Raw genomic sequence first — 22,216 nt, 5'->3', positions numbered from 1 at the left:
TTGGCGGCAAATATAAGTTTTGTTGCACGTGACACATAAATTCGGTCAATGATTTATTATGACTTTCCTTTATATATTTTTTTAATTTCCTTTATACCCAAGAACTAAAGATAAAATTCGAGGTATTCGCTTTACTATCCCTGAAGATGCGGTGAAAGCGTACAAAAATGCCATAGAAGAGACCCCATAAGGAAGAATGAGTCCACTGCTTTTTCAGTGGTTCCATCGAATGCGAATAGAGAGGAACGGAGATTACTTCGAAAAACAATAAAAGTATTGGCAACTTCCTACAATAAGCCGTTTTTCATTTTCTAAACATTTTCAGTGTTACCAAGGTAATATAATTGATGTGTATATGTATGTGTGTAAAATATATGTCATATTTTTCAGCAAGTGGTAGTAGAACTAAAAGTAATTTAAATTTAAAAGGAGTCTGGAAAATCTATATAACGGTAATATAACGTTGTTATTTTAAATTGCAATTTATAACTTTTATCACTTTTTCTTAATTGTTTTGTAACTATTGTGAAGGCGATATGCTAGCAAACAGTTTACTATTTTTAATATGTTTCAGTTTAATAGTAAGTCTTATTTTTAACGCTTACATTTGACTTTGAGTACTCATAATGTGTGATTTAGTTTAACCAATAAACAAGAAGTTGTTATATTAATCAATTTATTTTTAGCACGGATAACGCAACAAGTTGTGTAAATAATGTTTAAGCGTTCAACAATTATAATTTTATTACAATGTGTAGTACCAAAGACCGCATTTAGATTTGCTATACTTTAATAAAAAGGTGTATTTTAAACAAAATTTATGTTTTTGTCAGAAAGCATACGATATAAGAAAGCACCCATGCTGTCAAGAGCCCACAGACAACATAACCCTAGCAATGATTATAGACGCGTATGAGATCTATGGTCACGATCCGACTGATAAATTGGACCACCTGGCTCATTACCAAATTGAGATGACAAAGATTAAACGGGCTGCTGATCAGGTAACTAATATTACATGTGAAAGTGTTATGTATGTTAGTATAGATGCAGACCTGGATAACCGTCTTAGGGTAAGTTTATTTCTTAAGAGGTGATATGAACTTATCCCAAGACATGAACTACCAAAGAGTTGGTAAGGGAACAAACCAACTGACACCAACCAACCACCAACGTTCATATTTGGCTTAATTTCTTTTGCGCGGCAAGGTGGCTAAAGATTTCAGAAGAACTTCTCGCTAAGTTTCATCAAAAATTTATTGTATTTTGACATATGGGAGTCATGCTTCGTACGTCTCTAAATGTCACCGTAACTAGTATGAAACTTTGTTATTCTTAAACACAAACTATGTTGTACGCTAATCTTGATTTATTTTAATTAATAATAAATCGTTTATTTGTAAAGAAAGTGCTACATTCAGATTGATAAATTATAAAAACCCCCCCAATCAGCCGTATTAAAATAGGTATGCAAATGTCACATTTGCTCTCAAAAATCACACACGAGTACATTCAGATTCATACATTTTAAATGTAAGGAGGCAAACGGGAAGGAAGCTCACCCGATGTTAAGTGATACCGCGGCCCATGGACACTCACACGTGTGAAAATGACCTAAGAAGAAGGCGTCAAAATAAATCCATGCAACTTGCTCACAATCACAGCCCACGATATCGCAGCACATAACTCACGATGGGGCTATTGAAAAAGTCGCATTGGTTCGGTCATTATCATAATAGTTCTACTTAATAATAAAGCTATAGGTACCTTGCCTTCAAAAATTCCAATTTGATGCCATTGTTTCAGTACTTAATAAACGAACACGTTCACATAGCCACCGACCATTTGGGAAGGTTCATCAATATGCATATAAAAGAATTGAAGGTAAACTAGATAAATTTTGGTCAAATATCACTAAAATGGCAGGAAAATATACATTTCGCTAATATTTGTAGTGCATAATATTAATTTAGACAGTGGATTTGTCTTTTGCGCCAGAGGTAGCAAGTTACTCAATCAAAGTTGAATTTAATTTGTAATTAAACCGTCTAGAATCTACAATTTTTTAAATATCTACAAACAGCTGTTTTGTACTCCATATTTTTTGAAAATTTCTGTTAAAATCTGTCTCATGATCGTAATAGGTTTTCTCAGTGTTATTGGTGTAGAAGAAAAATCGATTGGTGATTCGAACACTCACGGTTGTTTGACGCACGTTTACGACTTAAAAGAATCTGTGGCGCTACAATCTCTTTAGAACTGGGCCTTAGATTTCTGAATCTACATGATCATTTTTCAACCTAATAAAGATGGTGAGAAGCATACTGTGCCTGACACACGCCGTCGATTTTTTGGGTCTAAGGCAAGCCGGTTTCCTCACGATGTTTTCCTTCATCGTTCCAGCGAATGTTAATTACGCACATAGAAAGAAAATCTATTTATGCACAGCCAGGGATCGAACCTGTCGTAGGTTCAGGGATGAGAGCCGCACGCTCAAGCCACTAGGCCAACACTGCTCTGTTCACGAGTTAGTCAACACTAAATAAAAACAGTCTCAAAAAGAATCTTTAACAAAACATTTCCCCTTTTGCCAGGTTTTACTCATTGCTCTGGACGACGTAATAGATAATATGTTAACCATGTACGACAATCACGATACGATAAAGACGGAACGAGTGGCTACATACAACGCTGGGGCAGGCGGGGCTGTCCCAAGCGAGTTTTATATGAGTCAAGGTATGAAAAATAATATACTATATGTGTCGTTTAACAATGATAATTAACACGTAAAATACTTACGTTTGTTTATGCGTGGTTATTGGTATGGAGACTTTTGCGATGCCATCTTGTATATAGAAGCGTTGTTAAATTATGAATATTGAATTTGATTTTTTAAAGCCAGATAATAGAATTTAAAAGCTTGCTCAAGTTCAAGCAAGCTTGTTCTGTATAAAACTCTTCAGCGACCAGCTCAGTTATGGTTCTGAAACCACGCCACTTAACAAGAAAGACAAGACTTCTGTCGTAATGTTCGAGCGGAAGATTCGACGAAGAATCTTTGGTCCTGTTTGCGACGACGGAACTTTATAACATCTTAGACGACGCCAACATCGTCCGATTCGTAAAATGCAACAGGCTCAATTGGCTAAGACATGTGCACCGAATGACAGAACCCCAAGGTCCTTACTGAACTCACAACCCGGTGGCAAGAGAAAACACGGTAGACCGAGGCTATGTTGGTGGGATGGACTTGTTAAGGATCTCGAAACAATAGGGGTTCGCAATTGGAAACGGGAAGCTCTGGATATATTGGGATGGCGAAGTGTACTTGAGGAGGCTAAGGCCCGCAAGGCTGTATAACCATTGGTGATGATGATGAATAGAATTTGAAATGACAATTAGTATTGATTCTATGATTTACTTGCCTGTCAACCCTAGATCAGACAGTGAGTCTTCATCGCGTTCGGCCCTAATCCTCGTATTTCACCTCGCCTAGATTGAATTGTTGTGCATTTTTGTTTATACATATTATTATTAGTATCTATTTTTAAAATCGTTTACTTTATTTTAGTTATAATTAGTGTTGCATGTTATTTTGTGTTTTTTTTTTGTTATGCATATCTGCACTTTACCCTCTGTAGGTATTTTTTTTATTGTTCCATATTAGGGTTGCCAGAAAGAAATCGCTTGTCGTGCGATAAGGCCGCCCGTTGCCTAATTACTTATGTAACCTGATTTTATATGACGTATGTTTCTGTATAAAAGTATGAAGTGTGAATAAAAAAATAATCTTGCATTATAACGCCCTAATATTTTCAGAGTATTTTTGCGGCAAAAACGTATATCTGTTCATCTCACAATTATATAGTGACATATACAATATGGGTAATGGTGTGCAGCCGTATTGTAAGGACCGAGGCTTTCATTTCCTTGGTTTTGTGCACTTTATGGACGATAATAAGTACTTTTTAGAGGAGGACCCTAATGTGGCCTTTCAACTAGATAATTTTATACATGGACTGGAGTGCCATGCTGGTATTTGTATTTATAGGTAAGTGGAACAAGGTTGAATATTGAAAAAAAAAAACACTTTCAATATACAACGGTGACCGTCACCGTGACTACGCACGCTGTAAAGCACGCGAAACGTCTTAAAAATTTAAATTTGTGTAAAAGAATTATAGGTTTATAACAATACAAATAGCTTTAATCCGGTTAAAAAAGTGTTTTCTTTCAACGTTTTTTTTAATGTAATAGCAGGCAAACGGGCAAGAGGCTCACCTGATGTGAAGCGATATCGCTGCCCATGGACACTCACATTGCCAGAAGGCTCGCAAGTGCGTTGCCGGCCTTTCAAGAATTGGTACGCTCTTTTCTTGAAGGACCCTAAGTCGAATTGGTTCGGAAATACTTCAGTGGGCAGCTGGTTCCACATAGTGGTGGTGCGCGGCAAAAACTGCCTTAGAAAACGCTCAGTTGTGGAACGACGGACGTCGAGGTGATACGGATGGTATTTTGTATTTTGCCTTGACGTCCGATAATGAAACTCAGCTGCGGGTATTAGACCGAACAACTCTTCTGAACACTCCCCATGGTAAATGCGGTAGAAGATGCAGAGGGACCCAACATCTCTACGCAACGCCAAGGGATCAAGCCGCACGGAAAGTGATTGGTCGTCGACGATTCGAACCGCTCTTCGTTGAATACGGTCTAGTGGAAGGAGCTGGTACTGGGGAGCTCCCGCCCAGAGGTGAGAACAGTATTCCATGTGGGGCCGAATTTGCTCTTTATAGAGTTGCAAGCGGTGGCCCGGAGTGAAGTACCGTCTCGCCTTGCTGAGCACACCAAGCTTTTTGGAGGCTAATGTAGCCTTCCCTTCCAAATGACCGCGAAACTGGACGTTATTCGATATGTCAACGCCCAATATTCCGATGTTAGCTGAGGCTTTAAGGAGAGTGCCTTCAAAGAGGGGAGTAGCGACAAAGGGAGATTTTTTTAGCGGAAAACTTAGGGTTAAATTGGACTAGATTTAGTCTACCCCAGTCCGAGACTCCACGTAAAAGAGTTTCGACTTCAGACATAAGTTTGTTCCGGCACTCATCAACAACAGCCCTGCACGGAAATACCTGCACGGCCCGTGTAAAAAGTATTCCCAGTGCTGTCGTCCGCATAGCAATGAAGGTTGCTAAGTTGCAACATATCATTAATATGCAGAATAAACAGGGTCGGGGATAGGACACAGCCTTGTGGGACCAGCATTGACGGGTTTAAGGTCGGAGCATGCTCCGTCGATGACGACCTTAATGCTCCGATCAGCGAGAAAGCTGGAAATCCAGTTGCATAATTTCTCGGGGAGCCCATAGGCTGGAAGCTTCGAGAGCAGTGCTCTATGCCACACCCGATCGAAGGCTTTCGCTATGTCCAAACTTACCGCCAGCGCCTCCCCCTTGGACTCAATTGCCTCTGCCCACCTATGTGTAAGGTATACAAGGAGGTCACCAGCTGAGCGACCACGACGAAAGCCGTACTGAGAATCGCTAATCAGCAGGCTGCCCTCTAGATACCTCAAGAGCTGGCCGTTAATAATGGTTTCCATTATTTTGGAGAACAAGGAGGTTATTGCGATTGGGCGATAGTTGGACGGATCAGAGCGATCGCCTTTTTTAGGGATCGGATGTATCAAAGCTGTCTTCCAGCACTTCGGAACAGTGTTGAGTGAGTACAGGTACCGGAAAAGGCGCGTTAGGACCGGAGCCAACTCAAGAGCACAAGTACGCATCACAATTGGGGGGATGCCATCAGGCCCGCTCGATTTATGGATGTCCAGGGAAAATAAATGTTTACGGATAGCACGTTGCCGGAATGTAACTTCAGGCATCGTAGTATCACACCGCAATAATGTCGGTGGTTCCTTCCCCTGATCATCCAAAGTTGAGTTCGACGCAAAGAGACAGCCTAGAAGATCGGCCTTCTCTTTTGCAGTATGGGCCAGTGAGTCATCCTCCTTATGCAGTGGTGGAATAGAGGGCTGACAGAAATTCCCTTGGACAGCTTTGGCAAGAGACCAGAAGGCTCGAGTTCCCGAAGGAAGGTGGGCCAATTTCTCACCAAACCTGGCAATATGCTCTGACTTTGCCTTAGCGATTTCCCGTTTGAAGGACCTAGAGGCTGAATTGTATGCTTTTTTACGTTCGCCGATAGCCGCATCACAGGATGTCGCCGCTTCTGCCCAGGCTTTAAAGCATTCACGCTTACGGCGCAAAGCCTCTTTGCACGAACGCCTAAACCAAGGCTGGGACTTGCCACCGACCGGCACCGCAGAGAATGGAATAAAAAGTTCCATGCCCTGCAGGACCACATCAGCGACGGCATCCGGAGTACTCAACGAAAAGCAAATGGTCCCCCAAGGGTAGGACGCAAAAAAAGACCGCATCCCGTCCCAATCTGCTGACTTATAGTGCCACACACGGCGACAGCCCGCAAAGCTAGGCCGTAAAGGGCGCGTGAGCGGCACAATGCTCCGTACCACACAATGATCTGATGAACCCAATGGCGGGTCAACAGAGACTTGGTAGGTCTCCGGATGTGAAGTCAGCAGAAGGTCCAACAAAGAAGGTTTATGACCATCCACATCTGGTATTCGCGTAATCGCAGGGACCATTTGCGTCAAGTCGTAGGCTAGAGCAAACTCGTGAAAGGATCTTCCCGCGTGATCGGTGGTTTCAGAGCCGAGCCAGTCGGCATGGTGGGCGTTAAAATCGCCAAGTATCACGATTTCAGCGGTAGGAATCCTTTCGAGCAGGGAATCTGTAGCCATTTGGATGTGCTCAATGAGTCGGTCAGTTTCGGTATTTCCGCTATGGGAACTATACAGGCATGCGTAGAATCGCGGATGGTCATCGCAGTCTACGCGCAGCCAGAGGTTAGATAGGTCCCTTCCTTCAAGCGTCCCGAGGCGACGAGAACAGATATCCTCTCGGACGTACGCGCAAACTCCAGCCCGCGGCACAAATGAATGTTCCAATTTGTACCCCGGGTAGGAGAGGTAAGAAGTATCAGCCGGGGAGGAAATCTGAGTCTCGGTAAGAAAGAGCAAGGCCGGCTTCGCAGTCTCTAAATGATAGTGGACAGCGTGGATGTTGGAGTTGAGCCCCCTAATATTTGTGAAGTCCACGGCGAGTGTGGATGGGGGTGCCTTTGTTGGATTGCTCCGTTTGCCCCGAGACCGATAATTTTTTTTTAAAGAGCGCAGAATTGCCCCCCCCAGAATACGAAGGGCAGCCTGTGCGTCCACCACTGGGTGCTGAGTGTCCCGGTGGTGGACGCCCAGAGGGGGATTCTCCAACGCAAGCGCGTGTGGTACCCCTGGGGTAGATTCTGATTCTTCTGCACCTTCATATTTCTTGTAGAGGGGGGGGGGGGGGCGGATGGGCTCCGGGAATCTTTCTCACCGCACGAAACGCGAGTACAAGAAGGCGAACCTTTTGTATCACTTTACGCCGGTTTTCTGAAAGACAGTGGTACTGCCCCGGTCGTGCCTGCGCGTTTGGCTGAAGCCAGGAGGTAACAGCATGGCACTCCCACTAGGAAGGGATTGACTGATTGCGCTGGTGTCACAGGTTATTTCACCAGTGGGCGATGGGGTCGTCACGTCCCGTCGCCAAAAAAGCTATGTTAACAAAAGACAATACAGGGTTGTATATTTCTTAATATTGTCTTTGGTATTTGTATAGTACAGAGCAGTGTTCGAAGTGGCTGAGTGGACTCCATAGAACTCTTCAAAAAACTAAATATGAATGTCATCTTAATACTTTCTAGATTCCCCTTCAAAAAAGGTATTCAACACATCCGGGACGTTTCAACACTACCGAAGGCTATAGTGAAATGCGGTACAGAGGTATACAAGCTGCCCCCACTGACGGCTGCTTCTTGTATCATCACGTCAGGGTCCTTCATCTTAGACTTTAATATCCAGGGAATCCGCTTCCGCCATTATGATTATATGTTGGTAAGTCTATAAAGGTGCATGGCGGCGGGAGAGTGACGTGTCGATCGAATGATTGGTAAATCAGTTGACGTTTGTGTCCCGCGCAAACTTTCCCATATTACATTGTTTAATGCTCAACAAGTTTGCCGGTATCTGTAACTTAGAGCAAGTCGGGGTTCGAAAGGACGGCTTAATAGATCATGCCGCGCGTTTAGGACTCTTCATAGACAAGAGTCTGTGCGGAAAATTGACCGTTTTGAGGTCGCCATATCATACGTTTTTTCTTCGTAAAAACCTAAAATATGAGTATCCATGGGCGGCGGTATCACTAACATCAGATGAGCCTTCTGCCCGTTTGGCCACGGGTCAAAAAAAATGGTACAAATTGAATTACATTTGTAATGTTCCGTGTTGATATAGTGCCAGTTTTCAGTTTTGTCAGGCTTCTTATTTTATCCGCCACAAAGTATAGGGGGTTTAATTTGGCCTGAACTGCTTCGAGAAAAGTATGGTACGCTTTTAGCTAGACCTGGCGAGCGCTGCTATGCATGCGCAGTCTTTCAGTTTTTGGATCCTGACTCATTTCAAAATAGACACTTTTTTCATATACTCCAGTTCCTACCAAACGGTCACTCTTACTACACTAAAGAGAAGTCATCACCACTCACGTGCGATCATCACGTATGCGAATGGAACAATACAAACTTCTACGGTGGTAAGATGACATCGAATATAAGTTCTAACCCACTGTTTTATTTGCGGTTATATCTTAGCGTGTAAAACAATGGAATCTATATAAAGAAATACATACTAATATTATACAGAGAAAAGATTTGTTGGTTTGCATGAAATAAGCTCCGAAACTACTGTACGGATTTAAAATCGGGATCGACAATAGAGAATTCTATACCTGTAACAAATTGTTTTTGCAATTAAAAAGCTGTAGGCTATCAAAGTACATACTATGACCGAATTTATTATTTATTAAATAAATTTGACACTTTAGACCTTCGACAATACCTACCTATATTAATATCTTATTATCAAAACAGTACCATTATCATTAATATTAGTGATTGTACTCAAACCAGTTGATTTCTTCTGATTCCCTTAAGTTAGCAATACAGAGCAAGTCTGGTTTGTAAATCTTAAACACCAGTCAAACAGATCTGCTAATTGCACATACAAGTACACAACTGAGGTTTCTGGTTGACATTATTTTAATTAATTTTTCACCCATTTTTGATATATTTGTGTCTAGGACCATTTATAATACCAGGAGATCCTGGCACCGGTTTATCTCCGGTACCTCCCTTCATAGAACAGACAACGGAGAGCTACACTGTCTCCACTGAATCACCACACGATTTCTCTAACATTACTTGTAAGACTTACAATTTATTATGTTAAGACAGAATTAAGTGTTTCACGTGTTTGTAGCTCGGTTCCATTCTTGGTGTAAACACGCATGATGTCGGAATTTGAATATATATATATATGTGTGTGTACTGGAGTCATTTTATTATTTATATAAATAATAAAAATAATTTTATGAAGTCACGAAAACGATAAGAGTTTTGCCTAAACCATAGTTCTCTATTAAATTTGACGTTTCAGAACTATTTTTTTTACTCTTTTATATTCCATATAGTAGTAGTAGGCACTCCAACTTCTTATACAAACTATATCATTTTTATTCAGCGTTGTCCTAGTGGCTTTAGCGTGTGACTCTTATCCCTGAAAACGTAGTTCTAACACCAGCCGTGCACCAATGGACTTTCTATGTGCGCATTTTACTTTCGATCGAATGTAGGAAAACATCGTGAGGAAACCGGCTTGCCTTAGACCCAAAAAATCGCGGCGAGTGTCAACCACAGGAGGCTGATCAGCTGCCTATTATATTGAGAAATGATCATTAAACAGATACATAAATCTGAGGCCCAGACCTAAAAAGGTAGCGCCACAGATTTATTTTTTAACAGACTTACTCAAAGTATGGTTCGATTCGTATTTTTTAGATACGCTAGATGGTTGCTGGTTTATGTTTCCACCGAACTACGGATCGATTGCTGGAGTCAGCTACTTAGACCCTCTAACTGTCAACGAGTACCGATACACCTGTTCCGGTTCCGGAAATAATAAGGTTCTTATGCATTTGGCTTATTACATAGTTGGTGCCTATGAGAGATCAATGAGATGATGAGAGGTCAAAGAAAGACTTATTTTAAGTAATAACCTGGCAATCTTGCTAATAGCCCTATGTTTTTTTTAAATATGAACTAGAGATAAATTAACGAGAAGAAGGGGCAATGACAAGTGGCCGAATAAGTTCTTGGACGTCTTAGCTTTGGTTTCTATTAAATGCATAACATCTCTTTTCTATATACAAACATTTAGTGTTTCTTACACTACCTTAACTTCGATTTTTCTTAAAGGGTCTATATTGGTATCCCCAATGGATGGGTGCTCCACCCCACCATCCATATCCGCAATCTGGCGATATACCAAGTGACATGTCACTACCAGCACCCGGTGCATTCTACCCGCATTTAGGTAAATCACCTATAAATGCGCAACTACCCTCGCCGCAATAAAAATAAATATTTTTTGATACATTTTGTTTTAATTACCTTCACGTGTAGGCTGTTTATGTTGCTATGTCAGTATACTTTTAATTGTATTAAATATATTTTTATTAATTTATTAATAGTAGACTAGGGCAGGGATTAATGGAACAGAGTGTTTCCCTAGCAGCTTCAGCGTTCGAGCCTAATCCTTGAGATTGTAGGTTCGTTTCCCGGCTGTGCACCAATGGACTTTCTATGTGCGCATTTAACACCCGCTCGTATGATGAAAGAAAACATCGTGAGAAAATCAGCATTCCTTAGAACCAACAAAGGACAGAGTGTTGGTCACAAAAGGCTGATCACCAACTTGCTACAGACAACAAATGATCACGAAGCAGAAACAGAAATGGCCAAGACTAAGTGTCATTGGTTTTTTATACACATAAGAATATACTAAAGATATAGTTTTTACGTTAAACAGTCAACATTGTTTCTATAACGTAAATAACTATTCATATTTTTTACGTAATACAACCTTAGCTTCAATAGTAGTTTAATTTTTCGCTCAGGCTTCAGCTGACCACGTTACACACATGAGTAACCGACCCAGAGAGATAAAGAATGTTTCTATTCTTATATTGCTCAACTCAAAATTGTTTAATAGATCTGACATGTCTGTATCCCATTTCTCAAAAGGACTAATAGAGGGCGCTGCTTAAAATTTTGTGTAAACACTAAATCCTTCTTTGGTCTACACAGACCTACCACGTTATTGTTTTATTTCTTAAATAAGAGCGTGTATTCTTCTAGTAAAATTTAAGATTATTCCCGCTCGCTAGTGACTAGTGAAGCTCGTGTGACGAGACATACGATAGTGTTGCGTGTAACAAAAATTAAGTAAATGCGAAATGATTTTTATTTAAATAACTAGTAAAATAAACAATATTTAATAAAATCGTAGTAATAGTCGCTAGTAATATCTAACGGGCAGTAATGTTCTATAATTCAATTATTGTTTGGCTCCATAATACGCCATGATTAAATAAAAACGAACTTACAAAAGGTACAGATGACTTTGAGTTTCGTATCGAACAATCTATATTGTATTGTGTTTTAATTAGTCGGCCATTGCAATTATGGTAATGGATCAATACATATTTATTGTTTTCAATTCAAGCATCACATACTTAGATAAAATCAAATCTGGGACGAGTGATTTTGGTTACCTCCGCTTTTATCTTCAACATAATGTGTGTTTATTCATATTCATTCAAGTACAATTATGAATGTCAGGAAAGAAGTTAAATTAATTGTAATTTACATTTACTACCAGTTCGCAAGTCAAGGGCGTAGAGCGGGTAAGAAGAACTGACAAGAAACTCTCCGCCACTCTTTTTAATCGCTAAGTTTTGAGTCATACAAATTGTTTGAACTGGAGCAAATCAATCCCAAGGATTCATTCAGAATCATTTGAATATTCGTCAAATTTATAAAAAGCTTTATTGATTAATTTACATTTAACAGTTTGAATTTATTCAGTCACAATTCTCTATTATTTTTGGGTGTTTGTTGTAAAAACGAATACAATTTCCATATAAGGAGTGGTTTATCTTCTGGAGCCTGGTTGGTCGTACAGTCAAATTAGTTCTGTTTCGAGTATTATATTGGTGAACGTCTCCATTTGTTTTAATATGAAGGGGCGACATAAATAATTAATACAATTTTTAATAACTTTTATTTATAGTTTCGTTATCATAATTTACAAACGTAACGACGTCTAACCAACTCAGAGTCACTTAAGCACTACGAATTTAAAAATACACATTGGTGTGCAAACACAATTTTTCCACCAAAAACTTAATTACATTTTTCAGACACCCAGAAACCAGTAGTTCCATGTTTGACTACTGGACATTTATATTGTTTATATTAAATTCCAATGAAAACGCCTTGTGTATGTTGCGGGCCACTGGTGTCTACACAGACTACTAACAATTTCCATACAATAATTTGACGTTGAAGTTTCGTAATCTAAATATTCGAACGTGTTTATAACTTCACGGTATTCTTGATGAATCGATAGAAATCTCGACATTTGGAACGAGACCTTATCTATTATTAAATGTTATTTTTAAAAGGAAAATAGTTTTTTCAATTACAAATTCAAACAATTACTAGTATTGCACACCATGACATACCGCACTTAAGCCAGAATATTGTCTTGTAAACATTTTTAATTAAATAACATCTATTTTACGGCCCAAAATCTATAATTGTGACAGTTAACCGTTTAATATATAGTAAAGACAAGTCCAAGATGGCGCCGTTTGACTTTTCATCTGTCAATGCCAAATAGTTTGGGCACGATTGTGACAAAAAACCGCCAGTACTAAATAAAAGCGAATTAATTATCACATTTCATACAACACGAATATTTTATCAATTTTAATGTACAATTAGATTTTCTAATACTTATCGTAAATCTTAGACGTAGGGTATAACGTACTGCAGATATTAAACAAAACTTAGAAATGCCTTATCAAAATTTATCTTAAATTAATGAAATCCTCCAAAAAACTAGAGAAACAACCATAAATGGTAGTGGTGATAAGGGGATATCGAGTTGAAAGCATTGTATTAATGTATGACGTATTAACCCATAAACTGAGTGGATTCTAAATTCAGTCATCATGGGAGAAATAACTATAAAAATATCAAAACCCAAAAAAATATATATAAAATATACTTTAACAACCATTAAAATTATATAATAAATAAATGGAAGCATAAAATAAAAGTGCGTATGTTTTTTTTTTCACAATTTTAGTAAAATATATCGTCAAGATATATTTTTGACGTAACACGTCTCAAAAAATATATAAAACTCGATTATATTACTGAAAAAAAAAGACAAACGAATTTCATAATGGTTTTTATATACAAGCTTCATAAGCCGTTCAATTAACAACCTAGCCTTTTAACTAAACGGCGCCGTTTAACTAGCGGCCTTAAATATATTCAGCCGTAACGTTTGTAAGAACATTTAACAAACTGGCTAATGCTTAGACCATTCGTACGATAGATTGACCCATTGGCAGAAATAAACGAGATGAAACGTCTAGCATGAAAGATATTTCTTTAAATATTAAATTGCTTGAGTTGTTTTTATTAAACTTTGGAAAACACCATCAACGCTGTGGTTTGCCGACGCCATATTGACAGTTTAAAGAGAGTCGTTTCAAATTAAAGGGTGGCAGAAAGTGGAACTAAATTTAAATTAACAGTCAACTCGGCTCAGCAAGTAATGAAACTTCATCGATCCATGTCATTTGCCTAGCTGTTTGATCAACTGGCTGAATATCTTTAAGGCCACTAGTTAAACGGCGAAGTTAAGAGGCTAGGCTGTTATTTAAACGGCTTACTAAGCTGCCTGCGACATATACACGGTTGTGTTGAAGTTGGCTCCACAATCAAGCATTTTGACTTCCCAATTAATTCATCTCTTGTCAAAAAAGTCAATGAAATGTCAAACTGACAGTTTAGCAGAGATAATCTAGAGAGTTATTAAGCATTGATAATGGACTGAGCAATAACAGTGATGAATTAATCGATTGAAATACAAGCGTTGAAATCTAATTTAATTGATATAAAACGTAAATAACTGTCAAGATGTCTGCTATTAAAACCTACTGTACTATACACTGATCCTAATTAACGTATTATTAATTTGTTTAAAATATACGAAATGAAAATCAAAAATAAAACCAGGCTATTCAAGTATTACGTCAGCACTATATGGGGGGGGGGGGGTCTTTGATTTTCTTATTTGGTGATTATTGTTTGCTTTTTAACACACATTAACCACACATTGTCTATGCTTGAAAATGAAATGCATTTACGATGATTCCCACAAAAACATAATACATTTAAGTACTATTATTTTTGAGAGCTTTGCTTACTTTTGCTGGCAAGAGAAGAGGGGGGGGGGGGGTAAATTGCAGTAAATCTGCATACGTAATACTTGAACCATGACAAACAAAATTCCATAGAGCCGAGTCCAATATCCATGTTCTATTTCCGATTGGTCTAATCGTCAAAAAAACCCGACCATAGTCAGGCCTTTTGGGTCACCGGTTCTTCGATTTCAAACTCTTTTTCCCAACTCTCATCTGAATTAGCGCTTGCATCATCTTTCACTTCCTTATCACCAAAGTAGTCTTCAACTAAATTCCCACATTCGTCGGACTTAGTTTTATTCGGGGATTTATTTTTAAGTGTGGCAACTTTTACGGGCGTCTCTGCGTTGTTATTGGCAACATCTTTAGTTTGCTTCTGTTTTTTCGATGTTATTTCCCTTTCGTATTCCTCTAGAAGTAAAATTTGCTGCTCCTCTGTCAGCTCGACGTCATTAGCGAAATCTTCTGTTCGCGTAAATAAAAGTACATTTATTTCTCACTAACTAAAACGAATGTAAACTATGATGCAATCTACTACTTACCATCTTCCCAGGCGACAACATTGTCTACGTCAGGGGTTTCGGTTAAACCAGAGAGAACTTTTTTTGGACTCCTGAAAAAAATAATCCATAGACAATTTTATATTTTTAACCGCACTTCAAAGGACGCGAACTACAATACGATAGGTACGTTTCTTGAAGTTATACATCTTTTGGCGCGTTAAGGTAACGAAGAAAAAGGAATTATGAAAGTAAATTTTTACGATGTGCGCGCACACCGTCACAAAAAAGCCGACACCCTCACATCGTCACAAAAAACCGACACCCTGAAGTTAGCATAGTCAACATTTTAAAATAAAAAACGTCCATCTAATTGTTTGTGATATTTAAATAAACTGACTTTAACTAGAAAATGCGTTGTAATAAAACTTTAAATGTATTAAATACCTTTTTTTTCTATTGTTAGTGTCGTTTTTCCTCCAAACGTAGAATAAAAATTTTGAAAAGATTTTTTATCTTGTTACGCCAAAGAAGTATAACTTCTAACGCGTGTACATAAGTACACACACACAATTTTTTAAAAAATAAATACCTACTGTCTATTTTATTTACAGATTATTTCAAAAAATATACAGTTTTAATTTTTTATGTCAACTGTCAAACTACAGTGTTGCCGTTATAAAAAAAGTAACGACCGGCACAGACTCTATAGCGTTGTCGTTATTGAAAGACACATATTCTATGGGCAAGGTTCAAAGTAAAGTCATTTCGACGTTCAAGAACTTTGACCTAATTATAACGTCAATATTCAATATAGGCAAAGTCAAACCTGTCAATGGTGAAACAAATATAAAAAAAAATATTCCTCTAATATCAATTAAAATCTAAAGAGGATACTCACGTCTGTATAGGTGTGATTTCTTGCGGCAAATGAGCCAGTACCGGATCGTCAGTTGTCAGATCTGCGGGTACTTTGCGAGACATGGCAGCCAGACGGTCTTGGAGTAACGCCACTCGGAATAGATACCTTCAAATAACCATCTTCATATACAGAGTGTTCAATAAATGTGTTAAAAGTTTTTTTTTACTCGGTCAGATAATATATATAACTAGCTGCCCCTGCCAACTTCGTTGCCAACACGAAAGAATAATTTCACTGTATTATCGTCACTATAATTTGAATTTGATTTACACTTCGGTCTAAGTAACACGTGGTTGATACCCAACCACGCTAACACCAAAAATTAGAAATAATTGAATTTCACGATATTTTGTTTACTACAAAATAAATTTAATTTATACTTTAGCCTCAATAACACTTGGTAATCATGATATTGAATTGTAGCTTATATGACACGTTTGTCGGTTTACCATAGCAGTGCCATCTATTGATTACTTACTCAATCCAGTCGAAAAGTATCGACAAATAATTTGCAATAAAATAAAATTGCGACTATAATTAAAGATCTAAGCTATCCTATCTCTTAAGTTGGACCAGACTGCTCACGGTGTGCCAATTTCATTTTAAATCGGTTAAGTAGTTTAGGAGTCCATCGCGGACAAACATCGTCACAGGAGATTTATATATATTAAAATAGTCGTTTTTTTGCGCATTTGCGAGCCTTCTGACATTGTGAGTGACCATGGGCGGTTACTCAACACCAGGTGAGCCTTCTGCCCGTTTGCCCCCGTTACGTAATAAAAAAAAGAGATAATCACGGTAATATACGAAGTAACAAAAAAAATTGTGGTCATAGTAATATTTTTTAAATGGCAATAATTAAAAAAAATACATTAGTTTTTTATATATTTTCTGGGGATTATTATCACCAGCTATCGGCTTGGCGTTGATTTTTGGAACATTCTGTATAGCGTGAAAGTGGAAAGACATAACATTGACATTGACACACGTCAATATTTCGATCAATGTTTGCCTTCATTATATCCATATAGAGTGCCGTACAACTGGGGTTTGAACGCACGATAATACCTAAAGAATACTTAAATTTAAATAAAACTCACCTCTCCCAAAACTCATCATGTGAGCAGGCGTCGGGGACCAATTTCTCATACTGGGTCTTGAGTATGGGACTGTTGTTAAGTCTCTTGACGGCTGCAACGGGAGAGATGACGTCATCGGTCTCTAAGCTCTCTCTCCAGGCTGTGAAATGAAGCCTGTCTGGAGGTACTATGTATGTCGCGTCAACCCGTTGGAGGGATTCCAGTTCTTTCTGAAATAATAAATATACTTTTCTTAGATATTTTTATTAAAAATCAAAATGCATTATGAGTCAATCATTATTCAAAATAAGTTTATTGTTTATGGAATGCGTAAAATGTATACCTTATAAGTAGAAAGCATGGTCGTGTCACCGGATGAGAGAATGACTTCGGTGTCGTCTTCATCATCAGGCTCAGGGTTCAAAACAGTGCTTACTTGACCTAAAAAGGTTATTGTTTAAATGTTTACGTCTCTAGTAAATAACGTCTATAAACCAGTAGCAGGTTCGGTTTCCAATGTAAGCTTATTAAGTGTCCTAATTATTAAGCATCCTGATTATTAAATGTCCTAATTATTAAGCATCCTGATTATTAAATGTCCTCATTATTAAGCGTCCTGATTATTAAGTGTCCTGATTATTAAATGTCCTAATTATTAAGCGTCCTGATTATTATATGTCCTAATTATTAAATGTCCTAATTATTAAGCGTCCTGATTATTAAGGTGTCCTAATTATTAAGCATCTTGATTATTAAGCGTCCTGATTATTAAATGTCCTAATTATTAAGTGTCCGAATTATTAAGCATCCTGATTATTAAATGTCCTAATTATTAAGCGTCCTGATTATTAAGTGTCCTGATTATTAAGTTTCCTAATTAATAAGTTTCCTAATTATTAAGCATCCTGATTATTAAGTTTCCTAATTATTAAGCGTCCTGATAATTAAGTGTCCTAATTATTAAGCGTCCTGATTATTAAGCGTCTTAATTATTAAGTGTCCTAATTATTAAGCATCTTGATTATTAAACGTCCTAATTATTAAGTGTCCTAATTATTAAGCATCTTGATTATTAAACGTCCTAATTATTAAGTGTCCTAATTATTAAGCATCTTGATTCTTAAACGTCCTGATTATTAAGCGTCTTGATTATTTAGTTCAAGTCCTGATTATTTAGTGTCCTAATTATTAAGCGTCCTAATTGTTAAGTGTCCTGATTATTAAGTGTCCTAATTATTAAGCGACTTGATTATTAAATGGCCTAATTATTAAGCGTCTTGATTATTAAGTGTCTAAATTATTAAGCGTCCTGATTATTAAGTGTCCTAATTATTAAGCGACTTGATTATTAAGCGTCCTGATTATAAAGTTCCCATTTGTTAAGGATCCTGATTATTAAGTGTCCTAAAAATAAACAATGTTTTACCTATAAAGCTACTGATACTTTTCTTCATAGCATTTGTTTGTGGTTCGGGTACAGCCATCTGGAAAATAATTTTAAATTTTACTTGCGATTGTTGACTTATAACTTAACTCATAAACATGAAATAATTAAATGTAACTTGACTTGGCAGTAAAGCGTATTTTTTTAGCCTTCTATACATTAGAATCACAAACATAGATCACAGGTAGGCGAAAGTAGAGACTACATGGAGAGGCCCACCAGGCAAACGGTACAGAAGCAGACCTTACGCTCGATGGTCGTCAATGGATGGAAAGATGCGAATAGAGAAGCTCGAGATAGAGAAAGATGGCAAGACATGCATGAGGCCTTTACCGGAGAGGGTTGCTGATACATACAAACTGTTACAAATATTTACTAAGACATAGGATAACCAGCATTATTCTGAGGAGCAGAGTTGTTCCACAGCGCTGGTCATTCTGCAAGAGACCACAGCAGCTAGTTTGCGCCTCAGTCGCAAAATATAATGCGGTTTGAAAATAATTAACCCTCAGTCTATAAGGTTTTAAGTTGCCTATGCACTGATTTACTGTAAATATTGAGTCGTTTCTGTGGAAATGACTACGTCCTAGCTGGTAAAGATAAGTATGAAGTTGAGGCGAGTACAGCGCCATCTTACATATTTAAGAGGAACTATTTCACTCGGTATGTATCGCACTTCATGGCTAAGTATACATTGTTTCTTCATTATACAATGCTGTATGTTTTCCGGAGGCACATCAATATCAGTTTTATTTTTATATAAAACCGTCATATTAGTGGATTGGGAAACAATTTAAGGCTTAAAATAAAGATTACATTAGAATATCTCTCTTTATCTCTTTTATTATTAACTTTGAAAATTCTGAAGTCATTTCAATAGTTTTGTTCAGTTCAGGTGTGCCATGTATATGGTAATACTAATGTTTTTGACATTAACATTAAGTCAAGTTATTTCAGATTTTTTACAGTTGTTGTTCTTTCTATAAATATTCTATACACATTAGTTTTATTCTACATAAACAACCCATGTTTTGATTAAAGTACTTTGTTAAGATTAAAGTTTTTGCATGAAAGATGTGCCCACATCTAATGACATGGGCGGATTTCTCATCTAAAATTTTGTTTATACAATATTAAGACTAAGCTTATTTGGTAAATAAGGTTTATACTTGTTGTATTAAATTACCTTCCAAGTCTCTCCTATAGCCGTTGATGTTGAATTGAAGACATGGCTTGCCTCGCTTTTGACAGCTGTTCCAATCTCAGCCAAGTCTTTCTTCACCATTGTATACACTTCTGCGGACTGGAAACAAGTTGCTTTTTACAATAAAAAATATGGAATATACACTTTTTCTCATTTAAAATGTTTTTTTAATTAAAAATTATTGCAACTACTGCTACGAGTGGATCTGGTCATGCATTTTTACGTTTCTGTATCCCCACTGCTAATTAGCAGGTAGACTAAAACCTTGGCGGCCCCTTCCTATTACATAGAGGGGCTTCATTATTCATTTACAACTTAAAAAAAAACTATGATTATATTAAATATATATTGAGTTCAGAATTGTTTTTATAAATAAAATTAATTAGTATTAAAGCGTGAACGCGTAACACACTTCCGTATAACTTGCTCGGAAGTTTTATAAAAAAGGCTTTGTTGTTTTCCAAGGTTTTGTGTTAAATTATTTTATTCAGTAAAAAAAATAACTTTTTATACAATATACAAATAGGTTAAATATTTGGTGCTTTAAAAGTGATATACACCTAGTTTTAAACAACGCATGATTTTTCAAAAGATGCATAATATGTAATAAGGACATTAACAAAGTACCAAATGAAATATTTTTGTATATTAAACATTTTATTTCAAAACACAAGATAACATCTGATAAAATCTTAAATTTGTGTCATATCTGTTTATGTTTTATTCAAGTTGCATTTGAAAAATGAGGGCTAATCTTATCTTCAATCTAATTTTAAGCCGTTTATAGATTAAGTAGAAAATAGTTTTCTTTATAAGTTGAGTCTGTCCCATGCAGAAGGTACTGAAATGGAAATTCCGGAGTAGGCTTACTAATATGATTAGGCTTCTATTTATAAAAACCTAAAGTGATTAATTTCCTACCTTACTCTTAGCGGATGTGAGCCATGAGTCCCACCAGTTACCGCTTGACCTATCTTCAGTTGTAGGTGTTGTTGCATTACTGGGATTTTGACTATTCCTGAAATGTAGAAGCTTGTACATTTATTATGAGCTTTGATTGTGCATGCGTTTCTTTATAATTCAAAATACCACAACAACAACAAAATACAACAAAATACCTCATACCTTAAACTTGAATGAAAATAAGGTTTATATTTTATAGATAATTAGAATTATAACTGTTTTATTGTTGTTTATAACAAACAGTATATTATGATTCATTCATATTGACTATGATTGAATCAAACAACTCATTGAAATATTTGCATCATAATAATTTATATAAATATGTGTGCAAATTATATGTACCTATTTAAAAAGGTAATAATTTTTATAAAAAAGACATCCTTATTTGTATTGAAATATCATATATCAGTTATAAGCTCAAGTGAATTCGCCAAAAGCCAAGTTTATACTATTCTTATTAGAAAATAATTATTAAGAACCACTAAGCATCTCATGGCCTCAACCTTATCAGAGATAAAACTTTTTTTTATATCTATAAAAGTAAGGACGACAAAGTCTTTGTGTTTCCTTAGTATTGAATGAAATTTAAGATAACATTAAAAATTCAGGATTTAAGTAGGTTAATAGTTTCAATTACGTATAATATTTCCTGTTTGTAAATCAATGTATGGGATCAGTGATTAAAATCAGTTTGAAATTAGGACAATCTGTTTAGTCAGTTTTTATGTCCTTAGAAATCAACTTTAATTTACACATATTTTATAGGTGTTTCAATACAATTATAATTTGATTCGCACACATTAATGTAATCTTAGATTATTTATTTATGTAATAAATTAATGCGTTGAAAGCATGTTGATAAACAAAGATGTGAGTTACTCACGTTTCAGCCATCACGCCCAATTTTCACTATATTGATTAATTAAGTTAAAAACATCGGTTTTCTGTATTTTTAAGAGGATTTGTTTTTGTTATTACAAAGAATTTGGAAATAATTTTGACATAGTTTTGTTTGCGTTGACATTAGATTCTATTTTTCTTTATATCAATTTCCACAGGCTAAATCATATGTTCCATTCGGTTCTAAAAATCATAGATAAGATTTGGCTTAATATTTTTTTATAATTTTACTTTAAATTAGATATTATAGATATGTTTGAATAAATATGAAATATATTGAAAGTGAGAAAGGCAAACTTTATATAACTACTTTAGCTGTTTTCCACTAGTAGGACATATTAATACTGCACTCTTAAATGGGACTTGCAACATTGCATTGATTAAATTCAAGCGCGGTAAATTTAATAAACTTCGTTAGTACATATTAAAATAAACTGTATGTTACTTCATTTATCATTCAATATACGCCATATGTTTAATCCATACACAATAATTAGTATTATGAGATTGAATCTGTATAATTCAATAAAGTATTGAGCACTTCGTTTTTATAATTCCAAGGGCTTAGTGCTTAAAAGATGTTGGCGTTATGATATAAGCAATGTTTGTTTTACAGGTACGCTAGGGCACACAGCTTGATTGACGTTAGATTTATCGGTTTTATTTCTGTACTTTATATGGAATGAAAATT

The 22,216-nt window shown here is 36.6% G+C and overlaps 2 protein-coding genes across 2 annotated transcripts; one reads left to right on the top strand and one right to left on the bottom strand.

Moving 5' to 3' along the window:
- The first annotated feature begins 439 nt into the window (after nucleotides 1–439).
- On the top strand, nucleotides 440–10,581 carry LOC123714392. The gene is made up of 10 exons (XM_045668632.1): nucleotides 440–581; nucleotides 834–1,004; nucleotides 1,807–1,884; nucleotides 2,595–2,736; nucleotides 3,820–4,051; nucleotides 7,819–8,008; nucleotides 8,603–8,702; nucleotides 9,249–9,371; nucleotides 10,006–10,130; nucleotides 10,423–10,581. Exons 1-10 carry the CDS (start codon nucleotides 537–539, stop codon nucleotides 10,579–10,581), a joined length of 1,365 nt encoding a protein of 454 aa, XP_045524588.1. The 5' UTR covers nucleotides 440–536.
- A 1,689-nt stretch (nucleotides 10,582–12,270) lies between these two features.
- Nucleotides 12,271–21,653, bottom strand: LOC123714269 (BSD domain-containing protein 1-like). Its single transcript, XM_045668475.1, has 9 exons — nucleotides 21,509–21,653; nucleotides 20,581–20,677; nucleotides 19,642–19,758; nucleotides 18,438–18,495; nucleotides 17,355–17,452; nucleotides 17,033–17,241; nucleotides 15,912–16,037; nucleotides 15,053–15,123; nucleotides 12,271–14,975 (listed from the first exon to the last, which is right to left on the bottom strand). The coding sequence occupies exons 1-9, from the start codon at nucleotides 21,517–21,519 to the stop codon at nucleotides 14,668–14,670; spliced, it is 1,095 nt and encodes a 364-aa protein (XP_045524431.1). The 5' UTR covers nucleotides 21,520–21,653; the 3' UTR covers nucleotides 12,271–14,667.
- Nucleotides 21,654–22,216: the final 563 nt, after the last annotated feature.

This window comes from Pieris brassicae, chromosome 9, assembly GCF_905147105.1.
Source record: "Pieris brassicae chromosome 9, ilPieBrab1.1, whole genome shotgun sequence".
In the NCBI taxonomy this organism is placed as follows: domain Eukaryota; kingdom Metazoa; phylum Arthropoda; class Insecta; order Lepidoptera; family Pieridae; genus Pieris; species Pieris brassicae.
The sequence above is the reverse complement of the archived record's forward strand: the minus strand, read 5'-3'. Positions and strand labels throughout refer to the sequence as shown.

Bases quoted from the DNA above. Each gene is read 5' to 3' on its own strand.
- LOC123714392 (XM_045668632.1), top strand. From the start codon at position 537: ATGCTAGCAAACAGTTTACTATTTTTAATATGTTTCAGTTTAATA. The intron at 582-833 runs GTAAGTCTTATT...TGTTTTTGTCAG, and splicing joins TAATATGTTTCAGTTTAATA to AAAGCATACGATATAAGAAA. The intron at 9,372-10,005 runs GTAAGACTTACA...CGTATTTTTTAG, and splicing joins CGATTTCTCTAACATTACTT to ATACGCTAGATGGTTGCTGG.
- LOC123714269 (XM_045668475.1), bottom strand. The intron at 18,496-19,641 runs GTAATTTAATAC...ATTATTTTCCAG, and splicing joins CTATAGGAGAGACTTGGAAG to ATGGCTGTACCCGAACCACA. The intron at 17,453-18,437 runs GTAAAACATTGT...TAACCTTTTTAG, and splicing joins AAGTATCAGTAGCTTTATAG to GTCAAGTAAGCACTGTTTTG.